Source organism: Tenrec ecaudatus, chromosome 8 (assembly GCF_050624435.1).
Source record: "Tenrec ecaudatus isolate mTenEca1 chromosome 8, mTenEca1.hap1, whole genome shotgun sequence".
Classification (NCBI taxonomy): domain Eukaryota; kingdom Metazoa; phylum Chordata; class Mammalia; order Afrosoricida; family Tenrecidae; genus Tenrec; species Tenrec ecaudatus.
In genome coordinates, this window is record NC_134537.1 from 61,842,538 (window position 1) to 61,865,548 (window position 23,011).

A 23,011-nucleotide genomic window follows, 5' to 3' on the forward strand; every position below is an offset into this window, starting at 1 on the left:
TGAACAAAGTGTTTTTGCATTGAGGGAGTACTTGAGCAGAGATCCAATGTTCATCAGCTACCTTACTACTTAACAGTAAAATATATATGTCCATAAACCTATAGCCCTGCCATTATATATTAATATATTTACATACATACATGCCTTCATTAGCACCTCTATAAATGTCTTTTGCCGCCTAGTCTTTCCTCTATTTCCTTTTACTTTCCTCCTGTTCAATCTTCATTCGGCTCTCAGTAATTCCTCTTAGCTACATTGCACTTCATCAAACCCTACCAGACATTATACACCTTCCTAGCCATCAAGTTTAGATCTCTTGTTGCTCACTTGTGACTGGGTTTGTTGTAGGCCCCTTTTCCCTGTCTTCTCCTTTCCCAAATCCCTCCAGAGCAGTCGGCCCCCACTGTTATCTCCTCAGAACTTTTTCTCCTATCTATTTTAGATAGATAGACATGAGAGAAACAACAACAAATGCCTATAAATAGTTCCCTGTCCGTCTGCTGACCATTACTAATCTTTTCCAATGGAGTCTGATGAGGTGCCAAGCCCTGCTCACCATTTCCAAAGTCTATTTTTGGAATTCCTCAGGGACTGCATTGCCTTGTTCCCCTGGTTGCTCTGTTTCACTCCCTTCTGTGTCACTGGGTCAAGTGGGGTCAGACTGGGCACAATTCCCGTACTGTCTCCAGTGCAGCCCCGCTTAGAGCTGTGGTGGGGGTCCCCATAGCTGGATTTGGGGCCAGACCATAGATCTTTCTGCTAGTTGGCTGTTTTATGCAAGTATGTTGCCCTTAAGGTTTGGCGGCCCAGATTGAGGTCTGGTCCTTCGCTCCTGTGCAGCCAAGAACAATACTTCCACGTGTGTGGGTTAGTGGTGCACTCCCTGTTCCCCACTATCCACTTCCTCTTTTTATTCTTTTCCAAAGCATAAAAGGACAAGTGCAACATGAGTCATGTGCGATAAGCTTAAGAAGTGCAAGGGGCATAGGGGAAAAACTACAAAATAAAACATTCCTAGGGTGAAGTCCAGGCACTCTTGCAGGGGTCAGACCCAATCCAGGAATGTATATGGCAGCCAACTAAAAAGGAGGGGAAAGGAGTTGTTAATGCTTTCATTTGGCTTTGATCTGCAAACGATACCCATAGAGAAAGCAGCCAAAAATTTAAATGACGAACAAAATCTTGCATTGGGGAACTCTGCTGCACTAGACGCTTTAAGATGTTAAAGAGCAAAGATGTCACTTTGAAAACAAATTGCACTTGACCCAAGCATGGTCTCTGTGATCACCTGAGATGCGTGTAGAAAACAGGCAGTGAATACAGAACACTACAGAAGAACTGATGCATTTGGACATTGGTGCTGGTGAAACATATTGGAAACAATTGAAGATACCACTGACTATCAGTAGAAAAGAAAATTCGGATTTGGAGTAATTACAATGACCATTTTCCTTAGAGATGAGGATGACAGGACTTGTCTCACCTACTTTTGACATGTAAGCAGGAGGGGCCAGTCTTAGGGAAAGGACACTGTGCTAGGTAAAGTAGAAAATAAAAAATCCAAACTCACTGTCATGCGTCCATGCCAAATCACAGCAACCCTGATGGGAGATTCCTAGACTAACTGGGTATAGGACTAGAGAGCCCCATCCCTCTCCATCAGAGGGCTGTGATTTTGCACTACTGAACTGTGTAATCTCAGCTGATGTGTATCTACTATATTACCAGTGCTCCTTGGTAAAGTAGAGAGGTAGGGAAAAAGAGGAAATCTGTCATAATTATTTTTATAGCTCAGTTTCCCTACTCTTATATAGAACTTCGAAAGTTGCTTTAATCTATGTCAACACTGAAAGCACACGGTGGTGCATTTGCATCTGCTGATTGTCAGCACAATCATTAGTATAGTATTTAAAGTGGTTCTCTTAAATGACTAAATTCACAAATAGTTGGAAGTTAATATTTTACCAGATTTCTTTTTATTTCAAAATCTGCTGGTTGAAGAAAAAAAATCTGCTGGATGTCAAATTTTCTTATACATCAAAAATAAATGAATTGTCTTTTCTAATTTCTTTAAATTTTAATGTGTATTGAATCTTAATGGTAGAGCACTTGGCGAAAACACTTGCTATAATGCTTTATGACTTAACAGTATTAACAGTGATTTATAAGACAATTTCGTCATTTGTTGTACAACTTGACGAATTACTATAGTGGTGAGATAATCTTAAAAGTACATTGATGTATTTTGCCAGAGAAAATCAATTTCACATTATTAAAGCATTCCATTAGGTAGATAAGTGTCAATCAACTGTTCATTTGAACTATTATTTTGTGGTAGTTTGTAAAACAACAAAGCCTTTTGAATAAAATTTGATTAACATTAATATTGAATACTAAATGGTTTTAGTTATAAGGTTTCATATTTAATTCTAGAAATATAAAGAAAAGCTTGTGGGAGATTATAGAAAAATATGGAAACAGACCTTCTATCACCACCATATCCAGAAAAAGTCTAAAAAGAGGGTGGAAGAAGAATACAAAACCTTAGTTCTTAATTTTCTAAGTACAAGAGACAAAAAGCAGGAAAAAAACCCTAGATATTCTGAAAGAATTTTTTCCAAACATCAGGGCAGAACAGAAAATAACTATTTGGGAAATTGAAAGTACCCCAAATAGATTTGAATTCAAAAGAAAATCACTGTGACTTATCATAGTTTTTAACATCAAAGAAAATGAAAGAATCCTATGAACAACTTTAGGGGAAAAAAAATTATCTGTAGTGGGGAACCAATAAGAATTACATTGAAACTTCAATAGAAACCATGCTGGCAAAACAAAGACAATGTAATAATGTGTACTAAACCCTGAAAAGTATTTTCTAATGAAGAATTCTATCTTGTAATATTATCCCTCAAATATGAGGGAGAAAAAAAGGGTATTTTCAAGCAAAAGAAAAAAGATAAGAAAATTCATAAAATCAAGAGAAACCTTATTTTTAAAATACTAAAGGGAGTTATTTAGACAGATAATCAATAATTATATTAGCCAATAGCCTAAAAACAATATACAAAACACTACCATAAAAAATCAACCCACTCAAATAATGTACAAAGTGAACCAAACCAGCAAGGGTAGAACTGCCCCATAGATTGTAATCGTTACAGAAGCCGGGTGTTACCCAAGTATTGGGGTGTTAAATTCAAACTGTTGACATCTCAGTTAACACACTAGTGCTTTAATGTTCTGCTACCAGAGTGGGCTCCTTATTTCTAACTACATACCAGTGAACAAATAAAAGAAATGATGAAGTCAAAGATCTGAATAGAAAATTTCAAGAAGCAGTTTGGGACGGGAAACCAAACAAGAGATATCAATACTGATAGCAGATGGATCTGACATCTCTGCACAAACCAAAAAATACTAGGGAGATATTTGTATTTTATAGACAAAGCCAAGGTTTCAACTGTGTGAATCATAACAAACTATACATAATCGTAAGAAGAATGGGAATTCCCGAACACTTCATTGTGCTCATGCAGACCCTGGACATCATTTAAGCGGTAGTTGGAAAAAGGAGTATTGTCTGGATGGAAATCAAGAAAGGTATGTGTCACCGTGATATCTTCTCATTGTATCCTGTCCCCAATCTGTATGCTGAGTAGATAATCCAATTAAGGGACTACCTGAAAAAGAATGTGGCATCAGGACTGCAGGAAGGCCGATCAACATCCTTCGATAGGCACATGGCACAACCTTGCTTGCTGAAAGTGAGGAAGATTGGAAGCATTTGCTGATGATGACTTAGTATTCAAACCTTCAGTTTGGATTACAATTTACAGTAAAGAAAACCAAAATCCTCACAACTATACCAGTAGGTAATATAGTGATAAATGGAGAAAAAGGGTGAAGGTGTCAAGGATTTCACATTGCTTGGATCCACAATCCAGTGCTCATGAAATCAGCAACCGAGTGATAAAATGGCACAGAACACTGGGTAAATTTGTTACCCAAGGTATCTTTAAAGTGTTGAAAACTAAGGATGTCACTTTGAGAACAAAGGTGCACCTGTCCCAAGCCATAGTATTTTCAACCAGCTCATATGCCTATGAAAGTGAGACACTGACTAAGGATGACTTTAAAAAAAGGACGGATTTGAGTAAAGGTGATGGCAAAGGCAAACAGATCTCCCTTAGAAGAAGCACAGCCGGAATATTCCTTAGAAGCAAGGATGGCAAGACTTCATCTCATTTACTTTGAAGGTCTTTTAAGGAGATATCAGTCTGCAAAAGAACATGATGTTCTTTAAGATAAAGGGGCAGTAAAAAGAAAAGAAAAACTCTCAATAAAATAGATTGACATGGTGGCGGCAACCATGGGCTCCCACTTAAAATCTACTGTGAGGATGGCACAGAGTCGAGCAGTGTTTTGTTCTGTCGCACATAGAGTTGCTCTGAGTAGGAAGCCGCACGTGGCACCTAGCAACAATAACAAGGAGCAGGACTTCCCTGCTCCTCAAGACTTGTGCAAATTGGAATTGACTAGCTATTGGTTTTGTGTTTTGATTTGGAATAACTTGGAAGCCTGGCCTGTCTGGTGGGAGATTACAGATTACGGAGGTTTACTTTGTGTTCATCCCTAGTATGTTAATAAAAGCATTTCCAGGTCTGTTATTTATCATATTTAAAGGCTTGAATATTTAAATTAAAATAAACACAATAATAATATGATTCAGTTATTTTTATCGATCATTATTCATTTAATACTTTTGAAAAGTTTTGCGACGAGTTCCAGTTCACAAATGCATGTTCATACATATTTCCATGATCTCTGGAATACACTTGTCTTGATTTCATTAATATGCCTTCAGCAAAAAGGGCCCAGCAAAACAATGCCTTCCTAGGGGCTCTGCTGGGCCCATGAGATTCAAGGCAGAGGTCAACTCAGATGTGAAAATCCATTGTTAAGGACTACAAAGGGATAATTCCTTGAGATTAAGAAAATGTTGTTTTGAGATGGTGTAAATGGAAGAACTCTGAATTCTTTTGGGAAGAGTTAGAAATACCACCTTCAGAAGTATATAGGCCTAGATGGAGGATATTTAAAAAACAATAGCTTTATATTTTGATATTTAAAAAATGCTTCTAGGACTTGTAACAATATTTTTTGCTTACTCTCATAATATTAACTTGTTCCAGGTGATAAAGCACAGGTTTGAGTTCAATATTATTGTAGCAGTTACATAAGCTCCTGTCAACTTGAGTGAAGGGGTGGAGTCTAGCCTGCCAATCATGTCATGCTTGAGCCAATGAGGCCTATGTGTGGGCATGGCATTCTCCTGAGGATTCTGAGAACTCCTGTCTTCCTCCCTGAAGGCAGGTCACACAGAATCCCTGCAAGTCATTCCTGTTGACAAGCCATATGAAGCTATACTGATGGAGGCAGAATCTTGGTGCTCGAGGAGCCATGTGTAGACCTACGCCAGTGTTAAGATGCTTGTACTGTCACTGGATCCCCAAGACCTTCCACCCACTGGCCTGTGATCTTCCTGCACTTGGTGTCATTGCATGTGTTGCCTGAGTCTGAAGAGGAATTTATATACTGGCATGGGACACATGGGGTAATATAGAACCTATGGACATGATCTGGACTGGGTTATGATCTTCCTTGATATATCATCACTCTTATAAAGCTATTTTTTATACACATATGAGTGAGTTGTTTCTCTAGTCAACCTGTACCAACATAATTATTAAAAAACTGCGCACAAAGGAGGCAAAACACCATGGTAGAACTTATATGTCTGTTTTTTTATCTTAAAATATGAGTAATAATACCAATTTCATAAGTATTCCTTAAAATATTTTCTTTGTAAAAACAATATTAGTATACAATTTTGTATTTTTAGTCAGGGGAATCAACTAAATGAGTTAAGAATAGGGATACATGTATCCATGTATATATATACACATATACACACACACACACACACATACACAGGAAAAATAATGCACTTTTTATAACATACCCCCCAATATATTCTAAGTGTTTTCTCTCCTCTGGGCAATGTTACAGACATTAATGTCTTGCCAGAGACTTGATATCACACATAGTTTAATTCAGTAAGTGTACATTAAGAATATTATAGCTTAAGTGTCAGAAAAGCATCAAGGTTTCTGTTGAGTGCAACTTCTGCCCAAGAAACGTTGATTGACTTTCAACTTACTTCTTGGGTAACTTCATTTTTTTCACCTTTTCATCAGCATGTTCATCTGATATGCCCACATGGCATCCCAATGCTAACAAAGTCCTGGAAAATAAAGTCAACAATAAGCTACATTAATTTCTTCCATATTTCTGAATAACCCAACTTTACAATAGATGGGAATAAAATGTAACAAAAGATCCCACTTTGACGTGGGTGAAGAGAGATGTCAGACAGGGCAATTTATGACAAAATAATAATTTATAAATTATCAAGGGCTCACAAGGGAGGGGGGAGTGGGGAAGAAGGGGGGTAAAGCGGACCTGATGCCAAGGGCTTAAGTGGAGAGCAAATGCATTGAAAATGATTAGGGCAGTTTTAAAATTGAACAAATACAGCTAAAGGTTTCTCTAAGGAAGAGGAACTCTTTTATCATCATGCTTCATCCATTCATCTGTTTGCTGAAAAAGCATGGTTGAATACCTTGGTATGTCAGTTTAACAAGTGGTGTTAAACTAGGACGTAGTGGTACCAAGTTAGCGTGCTAACTGCAATCAGCAGCTCGAAACCGCCAGTCGTTCCTCTGGAGAAAGACAGGGTTTTCTAGTCCCATACAGAGTTACAGTCTCAGAAAGTCACACGGGCAGTTCTATCCTGTCCCATACAGTTACTATGAGTTGGCATCAGCTCGATGACAGTGAATTGAGTTGTATACAGAATGATGTGAAGATAAAACCACTTATGCCAAAAAAGTTACAGGTCATTGAGATCTACAGGCAGTAAGCAATTAAAGTACAATGTTTTATTTACAGTTAGAAGATGTTGCAAATTGAATTGTGTTCCTCAAAAATGTGTGTTGTAAATCCTAACATCTACAAGGGAGTATTCTCCTCCAAATGGAATAAACCTCTGCTATTATGAGAGCGATAGTGCATTTGGAGTTCATTCCACCAGGCCAGACTGTTAAGTAAGCTTTCTATTTAGAGGTTCTGAAAAGATTTTGTAACAGTGTGCAACAACAACAAAAAAAAGCCTGAGATGTTACAGAAGACTGATTTTGCCACTATGACAATGCACCTGATCATGCAGCCATCTCAGTACACCAATTTTTGGCAAAAAAAACCTAAAAATCAAACAGCATCCCTATCTTGCCCACGCACTTTACCCACCTGACTTCACTCCATGTGATGCCTTTTTGTTTTCACGAATGAAGAGGGACATGAAAGGACAGCGATTAGAGGAAGTAGAAAACGTGAAAAAAACAAAAAGAGGGAGTTGCTGTCAGATATCTAAACAGAGGAGTTTGAAAATGTTTTCAAGAATGGAATAGCAGATTTGACAAATATGCTAAGTGTAATGGAGAATACTGTGAAGGTCATAAGGTTGTTTTGTAAAAATAACTTATGTACATAGTATTGAAAAAATCTGTTTATTGGGTAACCACTCTTAGACCTGTGGTAATAATCCTATTTGAGAATAATCCCATGATTTGCTATATTATTGAGGCAGTATTAGTGTACAGTGTGAATTAAATCAATCTCTTTTGAGCAGATTGCGAAAGCAATCAAACAAGAGCGCAGATGTGGAAGACAGATGTCTGGTCATGTGAGATCGCTAAAGAACCTGGAGCTGAAAATAATCTTCCACCAGAGACAACAGTGGGAGAAAGCCCCCTGCTAGAGTCCAAGCTCTGAATTCAGACTGATGGCTTCCTGCATTGAGAAAAGCATGTTTCTACTTGTGAAAGCCTGTGATGTTCCTGTGATAGTATGCTTGATAACTTGACGACATCAAGGAGGGATGCCAAGCCAGAATCTGAAAGGCTTTAGGTATAAAAAAGTATTATGATTTAACTTACACTGAGGTATTTAAACCTTTCAATCCATGTTCATCAAGAAATCTTATAAGTATACTGTAACTTTCCAAGCTGATCTGTAAACATAGAATGGTCACCGTGTGTATTCTGGCATGTTAATATCTATTATTATCACCACAGGAAATTGACACTTCATATTATGCTTCATAAATATGGCTCATTTGAATCCTCACTGAGAGATAAAGCCATGCAGTGTGCTGATATCCAAAGTAAGTCTAAGCCACCAGTTACTAAGTTAACACAATCCCCATGGTTTTCTGAGAGAGGAAGAACTAACCTTTTGTGAATTATACCATGACTTTCTTTTAACTAACACTTTTCATTTTATAATCCTCTCCTCTGGGCATACTGCTTAGATAAACATGAATTAAACTCACACAGCCAATAAAACACAATCACTCCTACATAAAAAAATATTTGAGTTATCACTATTTATAAGGCAGTTTGTAGTGCACATTTCTGTTTCATAGGCTTGTAGCTTAATGGGAGAAAAAGACACAATGAATAATTAAAATAAAACTAAAAACCATATTCACTGTCATCAAGTCAATTACAACTCATGGTGACCCTACAAAATGGGTAGAAATCCCCTGTTAGTTTCTTATACTCAAAACGTTTATGGGAATAGAAGCCTCCTCTTCCCCGCAAAGGAAGAGCTATTGTTTCAAACTGCTAACTAAGAGGTTAGCAACCCAACGCCAAACCACTGTGCCATCAGGATTCTTAAATAACGCTAAGTGAGATTGAAAATAGTAAAGTCACAGTTTCAAATTTTGAGATAGTTTTAACAGACTTAATATCATATAAGTGAAGATACACAAGTATGTGGGGTGAAAGGGTCAGAAGGTAAATGTTTCAGATTGACAACATGCACAACATCCTGAAAAAAATTAAATAGTATCCAAGCCCCAGAATGCTGAAAAACAACATTGGTTAAGGAAACCCCCACCACAACTCCAAAAATTACTTATGATAAACAACTCCTATGGAGAGACTGACTGATCTGTTTGAATAAACAAACCTTTACTGCTTTATCTTCCTTACGAGCCTCTCTCAGTCTTTGCAATTATAATAGTTACATGATGATTGTCTCCTCAGCACTGAAGTCTGTACCTCTTTACCTGAGTGGACTTGATGGTGGTTTCCAACTGTTGATTCTAGTTAGCAGCCCAAAACATAACCACTATACCACCAGGGCTCCTTATGACACAGAAAAGTCTTTCCCCAAATGGGTGATATGATGCTGGGATAGTGAATGAATCTCAAAGGCTGCAAAAGTAGATGCTTCAAGTTTATCCTGGTTTGTGGACAGTAGTACAAAAGGTTTTCAATTGCCATGGGCGCTAAGTAATTTTTTTTTTCTGAAAAGGGGGAAGGTGAGTCAAATGAGTCTGGGAATCTATGGCATAGTATGTGCTTAACAAATCCACCATGCTTACTAACTGAGGAACTCAAGTACTAATATAAGGGAGTGACATTTACATTGATAGACCAGGAGATGTCACAGTTACATATTCTAAGGGACTCCCCACCCACTGCCAGTGGCTTGCTTCATCTCATAGCAACCCTGTGGGACAGAGTAGAACTGCTCCCGAGGTAAATCTTTATGGAAGACATCATTTTCTTATGGAGTGTCGGGTGAGTTCGAACCATGAACCTTGCAACTAGCAGTTCCCATAGAGTCCTGAGGTAGGTACAGAATTATCTTTATAATTCTGATTTTAAATTTTCCTATTTTGGGCAAATTTATAAAATTGTGAAAACATCACCATAGTTTCCATCCCCCCCTCAAAGTTCTTGCATATCATTTTGCAGTCCACTCCCATGTTCATCCCCATCCCCAAATCACTGGTCTGCTTTATATACAGATTAACCCTTCTTTTCCATGCCCATGTGTCAAATAACCAGAATAATGTAACATGAAGTCTCGTGTGGCAGGATTTTTTCATCGGGGTGATACAAATGATTTGAGTTCAACTACGAACCTGAAGGTTGGCAATGTGAACTCATACGGAGGCAACAAAAGTAAAGCCAGTCAATCTGCGTCTGTAAAGTTTATAGCAAAGAACCATCTATAGTAGAACTCGGTTCTACTGCTTAGTATGTGGGGTTGTAATGAGTTAGAATCAATTGGATGGCAATAGTTTGGGATTTTTGGTTGTAGCATATACAAAGTTGTTTCTTTGTATTTCAAAATAATATCCCATTCTATCCTAAACTGTAAGGATCTAGCTGTAAACCTAACTCGAGTGTTGTTGGGTCTCTTAAGACTAACGTTTTTCTCATTGTTATGCAGTTCTGACTGATAAATCAAAGGCATACTCCCCCTGTGTATCCCAAATTTTGTTCTTTTGTACTAGCTAGAACAGAAAGTGAATGATTTTTTTTTAATCAGAGGGAAACAATCATAGGGCTGAAATGAGAAAAAGAAAAAAAAATAGAAAGTCAGAGTGAGTCTTAGAGACTCCGAAGAGAAGTGTGCGGGAGTGAACTAGTTTAATATGACTCTTTACAGCAAGTCTTGTAACTCAGACCAAACTATTGGGTAACCCACTGTCCCTGAGCTGGTGCCAACTCATGGAGACCAGATAGGACATAGAAAAACTGCCCCTGTGTGGTTGCTCAGACTTTCTAGGAGTTTTCTCCCACAGAGCTGCTGGTGGTTTCAAACTGCTGACTTGGGGGTAAGAGATAAGATGGTAAGGCTTGGCTGGGTTACCTCAGAGTTGGGGAAAATGGACATGCCAGGGAGGGGCAGAGCACAGAAATAGCTTGTGCTGCTGGTCAGTGATAAAGGGGAGTCTTTCAGCAGACACTGCTGTTCTCGCAGTTTAAGAAACCTGGATTTCCTTGGCTTATGAATTGAATTCCTCACTACCAGGACGTGTAGGATAACCCTCCTAGTGTAACCACTATGCTGGGATTGGGTGGGACTATGTAGACAGGCGCTTGTAATATTAAGAGAAGGAGTTGGTCTGTTTTCATTATCACCTCCCTGGCTATACAGAGGGGTGAGTCATCTTTGAAGCATCAGTATGAAGGAGAGAAACTCTGAGGACCTTTGAAGAGCACATCCAAAATCTCTGTCTGAAGTGGCAGAGACTGCTGAGAGCAGACACATCACAGATTGTGGCACAGACACTCAAACAGGTAGCAGCAGACTATGGGACACGTCTGATCTGGCCTAAGACTATGGGACAGTGTAACAGGCAGGCTGACAGGTGGGCTGACTTCCTGGCCCATGGGGGACAAGGTCAAGGAACTATATGGCAGATAAGCTAAAAAGCAGAGAGAGACTTTGCTGCTGTCTGAGGAGACCAATTGCTGTATCCTCACTGTTTGCTGATCCTGACTTATGGTGACCTACTTACTTTCTTAATAAAATTAACTTATTGCCATTGATTCTAACTTCCTTAATAAACTCCCTGATTTTTGAGCATTGTTTGTGAGTTCTATGTGGCCACTGCAGTGAATTGGCAAACCCAGCATAGATGGTGTGGGGTGATGTGGGAGGAATGGTTGGTGTCAGAATAGGCAAACAAGGATGGACCATGGAGACTTGTCTGCCCCCTGCATGATGGCAATATAGAAGACAGAGGAGATCAGATATAGCCCTCCATTTCCATTTATTACAATAAGTTTAATTGGAAAATAAGCTGTCCTTTAGTACACACATATTATGGAATACTATCCATTGCTGTAAACAATGATAAAATAACTGAACACCTCACTACACGGTCAGACCTGGAGAACATTATGCTGAGCAAAGTTACTCAATCACAGACTTATGGACATTGTATGAGATCATTGCAATAAAGAGAAACACCATGACAAAGACAGACAATGGACTTTTAGGTCATGCATTTATTCAACCCAGTTCCATAATCAATGACTGGAGTGATAAGACATATAACATTTGTAACCCATTTATCAGTCCCTTATTTGTACACCATAAAGATCCCTTCTCCAGGGAAAGCTTCACTTCAGCTGTGGACAACTTCTCATTGGAGGGGAGTGAGAGAGTACCAATGGGCCAGGCCACAATGGCAACGCCCTACAGTCCCCTTTCCTGGGTGGAGACCTCTACATTGCTGTTTAATGCACTTCAATAGATATTCATGACTAAGAGGACTCAGTGGAATAAGGAGGTTGTGGCTGTCTTAAAAAGAATCTCATCTCTGTTGATGAATCGAGGTTGGGAGAAGGCAGTGAACTGCTCTCGGAGAAAATGCTTGACATTGCTGTTATGGACCCCCAACAGGGAGAATTCACCTTGTACTATATGGGTAATCATGCATGTTGAGCAGAATTTCTTTTCTACCCTTTGTGACACAGGCCACATACTATATCCCACTATAGACCTTGTTCTCAAGGTGGACAACATATTAAAGTTAACCAGAAAGATATATAAACCTTAAATATATGATTGGATTTTTGGAGGGCCCTACTCAATATTGATGTGGGTGCTATAGCAAAGTGTAGTGAAGAAATCAGATGGTGCCCAGCTATCAGAAAGATCTTAAAAGCTTCTCTTAAAACAAGCACCCATCTAATGAGATGCCAGCCAAGTTTACGTAGACGAAGCACATAACCTTGTGTGAACCAAGAATTATAAATCTAAGATAAGATTAGGGAAATGTATTAGAGCTTAAATTCTGAGTGTCTTTTAAAAAAAGAAAGTTTTACTAACATAATTCACATATCTTACAAATCAGTTATTCTTTTTATTATTTTAAATAGGAGAGAATTTATTGAGAAGAAAGGCGAGTTAAATGCCATTAAAATAGTTCCCACTCATAGCAACCCTTCGTACAACAGACAGAAACCCAGCCTGGTCCCCCACTCTCCTGAGTGCATACAAAACCCTAACCCTGCCAGCCACCCAGGGCCACCGTACTGCATCCCTGTCCATAAGCTTCTCATAGCTAATAAAGTCCATGTCTCCTAGTGTCACTCCTGGTCTGTTCAAACAGTGGCATTGCAAACCTACCCTAGGAAGTAAGGTCTGGGGGTCTATATAAAAAAAATCAGCTACTGAAAACCCTAAGGATCCCAATTCAAATCCGACCGAGGTGCCACCCAAAGTTGAAGTCACCTGCATGGCAATGGACTGTTTGCTTTGCTGCTGCTGTTGGTATGTTGTTATATAGTTACAATGATGAAGCAAACACAAAAACAAAGAGTTGCCTTCAACACAATTCTAACTCATCACAACCCCTTACTGTCAGAGTAGGCCTGTATTCCATAGAGGTTTCAAGATCGTGGCCTTTCAGACGCGGCCTTCTGGCCTTTTTTGGGCCCTGCGTAGGTTCAAAACGGAAGCTTTTCAGTTTGTCGTTAGATAGTTAGATGTTTAGCTGGCTGCATGCCCCTCCCCACACCGCAAGACTTTATAAAGCTGCCAAATTTATCTCATTCCTAATTCATTTGTTTCCAGAGTTTTAATAAAACCAACAACTTTTAACCTAAATCCTATAATCTAAAATACTGTTTCCATTTTGTCCTGTGAATCACTGGTAAATAAACATCAATGAAAAATAAATCCTTATTCTTAACATGACCAAGACAAAAAAATGTTAAAGACTTTAATGGAGAAGTAAACTTCAGAAAAATTAAGGTACTGCCATATATGACTTAAATGACTTGAAACAAATTGAAAGTCCATTTTGAATTAAAATAAGATTTTAATTTCTGCATTCCCAAAGAAACTGTTCAGTCTTTTTGTCAAAGTTTTACTGCTTGAAAATAAATGAACAACAGAAAACGACAAATGTCAGGACTTCTACATGGATGCAGAATTGCTGGAGGCCTGTGAAGAATGTTTGTGCAGCTAGCCTCAGAGAAGGCAACAGACACAGTGCTTTGCTAAGTAATTTTCCAACTGTAGCCACCTTGGGATACATTAAATAAGCTTATTGAAAAATTCACGCTCATAGTCTAACAAATGCTTTACAACTTTTAAGGCTCCCTCTCGGCACTGCTGGGTAAGTCAACAAGGTAAGCAGTTCAAACCAGCCTGCGGCTCCAAGGGAGAAAGAGGAGCCTGCTCCTGTAAAGTTTTACAGCTCCGAAACTCACAAGGGAAGTTCTTCCCTGTCCTGTAACTTAATGGCCACGAGGGGTGTGCAATCTGCCTTTTGTGAAAAAAAAAAAAATAGTGATGCTCTTCTTTACCTCTGCTATAAACTACAAGAGGTTTACCAAAAGTGTGTAGAAAACAGGATCTGAAAGACAATCAAATTTTGTGTTGAACTTTTTGAAGTCAGCTGATATTTCTAGCAAAAACTTCCCTATGCTATAATGGATTGGATCGACATTTGTGAGGAATTAGATCCTGACCCCACTGTTTTATTTATGTCTTGACATTCTATAGCAGGATAATATTCTATATATTAGAATCACCCAAAGGAAGCTCTATAGATTTTGATGGGAATTACTGAGAAAAAGAAGTGGGTCATGAGACCACTTTCCAACCTGCTTAGTTTATATAACATTGTAAATAATAGAGCTTGCCAAAGGAATTCACCCTTAGGATATAATATGTCACAGGATATTGGAACATTCCCCATCTATTACCTATTCTTAACCCTCTACCTGATAATCGGTCTATTTTCAGTCCCCTGCCTCCTGGGAAAGTATCCCACCACCGCAAGTGGCTATATCCAGACCTGGCCCGCCTAACATACACACGAAGGACAATCACAAGCTTGAAGTCACTCCAGAACAAGAAAACTTTGGTCACAAACCCAAAAGTCACTTGGTAAAATGCTCCCAGATGAACACAGATGACATCTGAAAGCTAGGCATCCAATAAGCCATATCTTATAAAAAACCATTACCCCACGCTAATGCATCTTCATGATTATGCCTGTGAAAGCTGTTATATATATATATTTATTTATTTATTTATTTATTTATTTATTTATTTATTTATTTATTTATAATTCCCTCAATTTAACTCCTGTGACACATACATGAAACTGCAATCCCCTTTTTGAAGGAGCTAGCCATAGCAATTTTAATTCAGCTTTCTCTTTGCTTGACCAAAGTAAAGATTCTGTTCCTTGACTCTTATCCAGTCTCTGTCTTCGCCTCTCAGCTGTGCCAGGGGAGACCTGGAGTAGTAAAAGTCACAGACTACACCAACCAAAAAATGTTACCAGTTTATACCAGAATGTATTATGAAAGAGTTCTCAAGTTCTCCCTGAGTCTGTACCTCTTAGGTGGTACTTTTTCTATCCTTGATGAGCTAGAGTGTTGTTTTACTAAACAAACATTTTCTCATATCAGATATGAACCATAATATCTTAGTAAAACACTAACTGATGTTCTACTAGAAAATAAGTTTTAAATTTCAATGGAATAACTAGAAGCACTTTAAAACAGACATCACGCCATCCATGTATGGCGTACAGTGCTACAAATTACAGGGGAGGCAGTATGGTCTTTAAAAGGATTTCTGCCTGAATGCACTCACAAGAGAAGGAGGAACCATGGCAAAAGTTACAAACCAAAAACCATCCAAATTCACTACTAGTTGAGTCTGACTCACAAACCCACTGCCCCAACAGGGTTCCTGCCATCCAATGAATCTATTCAAATTCATAGAGATCCTATAGGTCAGAGTAAAATTGACCCATGAGTTTCTGAGACTGTAAATCTTTATAGTAGTAGAAAACTTCATCTTTCTCCAGGGGAGCAGCTGGTGGGCGTGAACTATCCAGTTAGCAGCTCAACTCAATTCAACTCAGCTCAGCTCAACTCAACACCAGGGATCCTTTAAAACAGAATGAAACAAAAACTTACTGTCATCATCAGTTTCAACTCATAGCAACCCGATAGCCAGGGTATGTCTACCCCATGTGGGTTCTACGAGTGTCACTGTTGATGGGAGTAGAAAGCCCAGCATGGTGGTTTCACACTGCTCACTTGTTGTTATCAGCCCAGTGCATAACCGCTAAGCCACGACACCACCAGGGCTCTCTGTGAGGCTTTTGAGAGGGGTGAAAATAAAGGGTAAACTCACTTCAGGGTCTCCAGTGACATTTGTAAATTATAATTGCGTTCCTGTTCAGGAAGCTTGGAGAATTCCACCAGACATGGATGTTGTCTTTTGTTATCATCTCTAACCTGGAAATAGGACCAAAAGTCAGCATATAATTGTCTCTAGAGTCACACAAAAACAAAAGTGACCCAACTAAGTAAAAGCAAAAGGAAGGGGAGGTGGAGGAGAAAAGCAAGAGAAAAAGCCAGATTATCAACCCAGAGAAGCCCCTGCAGTTTCCCAGATACAGAAAAGAAAAAGGGTTAGTCAAAAAGGATTACTACAGAATCATACACACCTTTGTTAAACAAAAACGTCAACGTGTGAAACTATTATTTCTATGCATATTGAACTACACCTTTCAAAGGCAGTGTTTCCCTGAAGAATTCTTCCATTTTATACGCCCTCAAAACAGTAATTTGGGCATCTTCAGAGGATTTTAATTGTGAGATTATGTCCCTTTTCAATGTTTTTAGAGTTTAGGGAACAAAAAGAAGTCAGAATTGGGCAAGAACAGGGCTTGAGCTGGATGGGGCAAGAGTTTCAAATGAAATTCTCTTGGGATAGCCCTTGCTACCCTTCAAGAATGAGCGTATACACTTTAATGGAAAAACATCCTTCAAGACAATTTTCCTAGATATTTTGTCCCACTAATACAATGTTCCATTTTCTTAAAACTTCTCCATAATTATCCCTTGTAATGGGAATGTGTCCTTCAGAAAAATATATCAAAATTACCCCCTTTGGACTCCACACCTCAGCAGTCACTGTAAACTCTGAATTGATCTCAATGTCTTGGATTCAACTGGCCTAGAAAATTCCTTATGAAGCTACTGTTATGGTTAGACCTATTTTTTTAAGACACCCTAATGTGGCTAAGACAAGCATGTTACTGACAGAGCTTATCTGCAACCATAAACTGATTGCACACATATGTTTAAACATGATTTGTTTCGAATAAGTCAGTGCATGTATGATCAGCGCAATCTCACTACTTTTGAACTTCATCTCCTTTTGGAGTGAGTGGTAAAAATTGGTTCTCAGCCTGTGCACACAGAATCCACTGAAAGGCATCTCTGAAGAAAGAAAGGCCTACTGACCTGCTTTGAAAAATGATCCACTGAAATCCCAAACTGCATAGTGCTAGTTTGAAATGCAGGTGACCTGTTGGTATGGTGGATTATTCATTGGGTTGACAAGGTCAGCAGTTCAAAGTCACAAGCCTCTCCAGAGAAGAAAGATGAGGCTTGTTTTTCATTAACATCCTAGTGACAGGGCGTTACATGTTGGGTTGCTAACAGCAAGGTCAGCAGTTCAATATACCACCAGCCTCTCCGCAGGAAAATGATGAGTTTCCTACTCCCATAAAGATTTGCAGTCTCAGAAACCCACGGGACTTCAGAAACTCTGCGCTATCAGCTCACCATGAGATGGAATCTACTAAGGACAGTAAGTTTGAAATGGTTTTTTTGTTTGTTTGTTTTTTAGCACTCTTATAAAGATTTTCGGTCGCAGAAACCCAGAGGCAATTTTACCCTTCCTTACTGTCCTATAGGGTGCATATGAGTCTAAAGGAACTTGAGTTTTTTGTATTTAGGAATGCATAAGGTTGCTACGAGTTAGAGAAGACTGGACACTAACTCTTGTTATTTTCTTGGTCTGTTCTCCATATTAGATTGTAGAATAAACAAAACAAAACAGGAATTGTTATCTCTTGTTCTTATATATATTCGAAGAACCAAGAACATACGCAGCAAATGGCAGGCACACAATACAAATGTTTGGTAACTTGAATTGAACTCTGTATCAGGTTATGGGAGTGACTTAGCTTTACTTTGTAATAATTTTTTTATGTTAGGGCTAAACTAATTTGAAGATAAATTAACAACATAACTGACTGATGTCATTTATTTGAGATGATTATGGCTGTACATTTCACAGGCTATGAGCTACCTCTTGCTTTCATAAGTGCTCTATGACCTTTATTGAATATATTAGTATAATACATACATTTCACATTAAATCTTAGGTGTATTTAAGCAATATGACTAATTGTAGCTATAAATTAATGAGAAAGATATTTCATTTCCTTCCAGTATCAATTATATTTTATTTGTTTTCTCCTCTTGGAAACCTAAACACATGGGCATCACTGTGAGGTGGTTCATGGAGGACAGCCACACTTTCAATATTAATGAGATTTTTTTTAAGACTTAGGATTCAATGCCCATTGCCTGTATACATTAAGCTTGATTTTTAAAAAAACAAACAAAGAACCCTTTCTCAGGTAAACCTTTAATGAATCCACCAGTAAGTTATTCCTTGAGTAAATAAAACTTACATTGAAAGTAATGTGTAGGGGAAAAGAAAATCAATCAAATGATTCATGCAAGCACATAGCAAAATAAATGGGAAAAGGTATATTGTCAGAAAGACACACTACAAGACCCAGAAAATAAACTTCAAAATTATATACCGGACCATACTGCCAGCCAAGTTCAATTTTATTCATAACCCAGAGCTCATGGATATTTTCTGCAAGTTTTTCTCTTATCTTTTCCAGGTGAGGAGGCAACACAATCTATAATCAAAATAAAAGGCACATTAGAAAAAAATCTCAAAAATGCAGTTCTAGTTGTCTACCACATGAATTGAATTAAATAAAACTTACTAATAATTCATAAAAATGTAATAGTATAACTCGATTTGATACTATTTTATGATATTCTTTAGATATTAAATACTGAGAATTATGTTTGGTTTATTTATTTTTACAGTTTAGATTTTCAAAAAAAAATTATGGACAAAAGTTAGAAAGAAAGAAGGTAAATAAAGTGCTGATAGCAATGTCTAAATGATGCCTCATTGACCTCAGGATACTACCAAAATATGCATTATTTATAAGGGAAATCACCTCAAAGCTCTTACACTGACTTAGCAAAACATCCGTAGAAAATGTGGTGTCCCAAGTATAATCGACTGGCTCAGGGAAGTTGAAAAGGTCTGTCTATATATATTTTTTTATGCCAGAAGTTTCCTACTTTTCAAAAATCACTTTAATGGGGACTCTAACAAAGCTTACTACAACCTATACATCAATTGTATCAGGCATATTTGTACATATGTTGCCATCATTCTTTTCTAGACAGTTACTTTCTATTGAACCCTTGATATCAGCTCTTTCTCCCCCTCGCCCCCCTGCCGTGATCCCTTGATAGATTATACATCCTTATTATTTTCATGTCTCACACCTACCACTTTCTCCCTTCCCGAATGGTTTCCATTGTTCTTTCCCCTGGAGGGGGGTGTGCTATGTGGTTTTGTGTTGATCATTGTGACCGGTTACCCCTTCTTCCCTCCCCCCTGCTTTACCCTTTCCATCTGGAATCTCTCTTCCCATCCCTACCTATGACCCCTATGTGGGGGATGTTCCATTGTCTACAGATGAGCTTTGGGTCTCTGCTCTGATCCTATATGCTTTTGTTTGTTTGATTGTTAAAGGTCTTCTAATACCTGTTACCTAGTCCTGGTGACTCCTCATGCTCACCCAAGCTGGTGTGCTTCTTCCATATGGATTTTTTTCTTTCTCTTCTGGATGGCTACTTGTTTCACTGCCAGCCTTTAAGACCCCCGACTCTGTATCTTTTAATAGCCGGGCACCATCTGCCTTCTTCACCACATTGCTATGCACCCATTTTGTCTTCAGCGATTTTGTTGGGAGGGTGAGCATCTCAGATGGCCAATTTGTTAGAACAACGTGGTGTACTTATATTGAGAGAGGGTATAAGCAGAGGCCCAAAGTCTGTCCACTATCTCAATGTATTACCATATAAATATATGTACATAGACCAGTACCTCTATTTTTATGGATTAATGTAATTATATATGGACACCCCTATGCTCATAGCTCTGTCCACAGCCTTGCTTCCTAGGTTATTCCTCTGTTTCCTTTTACCTTCCTTCTGCACCACCCTCATGCTCTCCCTACTTCTGCCTCATAGTATTTGCTCTCAGCTCGATTGCTGTTGCACCAGCGCTCCCAGGACCTCTAGATCCACCTTTTCTTTTTTTTTTACTCCCTAGTTGTTCTCCTGTCTATGGTGCTATTTGCCCATCCTACTTTCCCCCACCCTCTTCTCTCCCAAAGTCCCCCCAGGACGGTTGGTCCCATTGCTTTCTCCTCAACGGCATAGACCAAACAAATAGAAAACAAATGATTGACCAAAAAAAGAGAAGAAGAAAAAGGAAACAACAACAAAAGCCAACAGAAACAAAAAGAACAAAACACAACAGCAAAAAAAAAAAAATGCATGCTCCACATCTGACCTTTATGACTATCTCCCCATTGGCCCTGGGGGAATTTCGGGAACTGCCCCTCCTAGACTGAAGTCTATTTGGGGGGCTCTGTAGGGGCTTTGTGGCTTGGCTTTGCTCCTGTTACTGATCTGTTGTGTTACCTTCTTGGTTTGCCCCACTGCGGGGGTGGGGGTGGGGTGGGGGTGGGCTTCAGACCACACTTCCTCCCTGTTGTGTGTGATCTGACTGTAATTATTGAGAGTTTTCTAACTGCTTTGTTACTTAAAAACAAAAACAAAAAAAAAGGCAATTGCCAATGAATTAGCTTCAATTCCTGCTGACTGTGTGTGTCAATGTAGAATAGTACGACATGGGGTTTTCAATGACCGATTTCCCAGAACTAGATCACCAACAACTGTTTCCATAGCCCCTGTGTTTGGACTTGAATTCCTCACTTTTCAGTCAGAAAGAAGTCAAGCACATTAATCATGTGTACCATCAAAGGATTCTATGTTACTTTTTATAGTCTATAAATACAAATCTCAAGGGAATTTTCTTTATATGTTCTCATTTAAAGAAGGAAGTTAAATACAAAATGGCTTTCACAAAGTGAGAGGTTATTTATTCACACCTTGATAATGCACAGGATCCCTGGTGGTATATTGATTACATGTTGGGCTGATAATCCCAAGGTCAGAAGTTAGTAACCACCTGCCCGTGGGAGAAAAATGAGGCCCCACCGTCCCGTTAATTGTGTAGTCTCAGAAATGCTCAGGGGCATTTCTACCCTTCTCTACAGGGTCACCATGGGTCAAAATTGACTGGATGGCAATGAGTTTGGTCTTGGTGATAATTCACTTGTGCATCACCCTATACTGAGCACATGAATAATAGAGTGGGCCAATGTGTATGATATCCACTGATGAAGTAGTGTTTCTATAGGAACTGGTTGTCACTGCTGTTCCCCCTGAAATACAGAGATTATCTCCAAATAACTGAATTTACTGCCATCAAGTCCATTTGAACTCATAGTGACCTAATAGGATAGAACTGTCTCTGGGTTTCTAAGACTCTACCTCTTTATGGGTAGTAGAAAGCCTTGCCTTTCTCTTGCATAGTGTCTGGTAATTTGGAACTGTAGACCGTGTGTTTGGCAGTCTGTGGGAAACTGGGGAACAGGAAGAGAGTGTATGTGGCTAAATTCTTTATTCTCATATTTTAAGCCTGGCAAGCCAAGATTCTGGAGTGAAAGGAGGCCTTCACACTTGTGAGTTAGAGATGAGTGCCAATCACATTCTTATAATTAATATTGTTCCCCAGTATATCCCCCCACAATAGCGCTGCCTTAAAGTTACCTTTTACAAGCAACGGCTGATTGCTATCTAGCCAGCAGCTTTAACTATAGGACCAGACAGACATGGGCTGTTCTTCATCTTGTGAAGGGGACAGTCACTATCCTTGCCTGCCCCAGAACTGGTGGTCAGTTAGTGCTCCAAGGAACTCAGGGACCTTTAGGGTTAGGGTACACATGTGGTTGCCTATAATTAGGGGAGTTTGCTTGCCCCAAGAATATATAAGCTGTTGTTGGAAATATAATCGCCTTCTGTGCAGACCCTGCTGCTGAAGTCATGGCCTACGTGAGCCCTTGCATTCTTCTTAGGGCTTCCTTATTCTTTAAGCCACAAAGTATACCCTTCTTCTATTTGGCTGCCTTTTAGTCTACATATACTTCCAGATGAGAACAATTAAGCGTTATGGAATGCCTATTCTTTTCAATGGTAGTCATCATTTGTTATAACCCACACTGTAAATACAACACAGTAAATCTGTACCAGTATTTCTGATATAGTCTCTGCTTTCAATTAAGATTCATCTGACATTAGCAATGACATCACTTTTTCTACATTCTCTTCCTAATCCGGTTTGTAAATCTGGAAGCTTTCTGTCAATATACATCTGCAGTCAATTTTTTATTCTCTTCAGTACAATTTACCTGGAGTGTGATATTAATGATTTTGTTCACTAAATTATACATCCAGTTGGATCACCTTTCTTCAGAATACTGGCTCTCAATATTACCTGTGAAAAATACTGAACAGAAAATTTCACAGGGTAATTCAAGGAAGCAAGGTATACTACTATAATGAAATTTATAAATTTTTGGAATTGTAAAACAAAAAGAATAATATTTTCAGAATTTTTCAAAGGAGCTGAATAAAATTGAAATTTTAAGTTGAAATATTAAAATTTTGATTGGCAGAAAGAATCAAAAGAAGATAGAAGGAATAGAGAGAGCAATTGTAACAAAGATAGCTGGTCAACATTCAATGATTTCAGGCATGAAATATGATCAAGAACCCAAAGTACTGAAGAAAGATGACCAAGCTGCACTGAAGACACTGGCAAAGAAGGCTCAACAAACGCAGGAAGCACTACAGGTGATGTCTGAAGGAACAGATGCAACACTGGAAGACCTCACTTGTTCGTGCCAAGAAATTTGGAAGATGGTTAACTGGCCCATGGACTGAAAGAGACACATAATTGTCCACTTAAAAGAAAGATAATCTGACAGAATGCAGAAATTATCTACCAA

At 38.7% G+C, this 23,011-nt stretch overlaps 1 protein-coding gene across 1 annotated transcript in view; it reads right to left on the minus strand.

Annotated features, from left to right (window-relative positions):
- The window catches only part of RYR2 (ryanodine receptor 2), an 819,632-nt gene that overhangs the window by 362,746 nt on the left and 433,875 nt on the right, over nt 1-23,011 (minus strand). Inside the window, exons 23-25 of the mRNA XM_075556394.1 lie at nt 18,599-18,703; nt 16,105-16,208; nt 6,224-6,307 (exon numbers count right to left, since the gene is read on the minus strand). Of these exons, the coding sequence (XP_075412509.1) occupies nt 6,224-6,307; nt 16,105-16,208; nt 18,599-18,703 (293 nt within the window). The remainder of the gene's footprint in view (nt 1-6,223; nt 6,308-16,104; nt 16,209-18,598; nt 18,704-23,011) is intronic.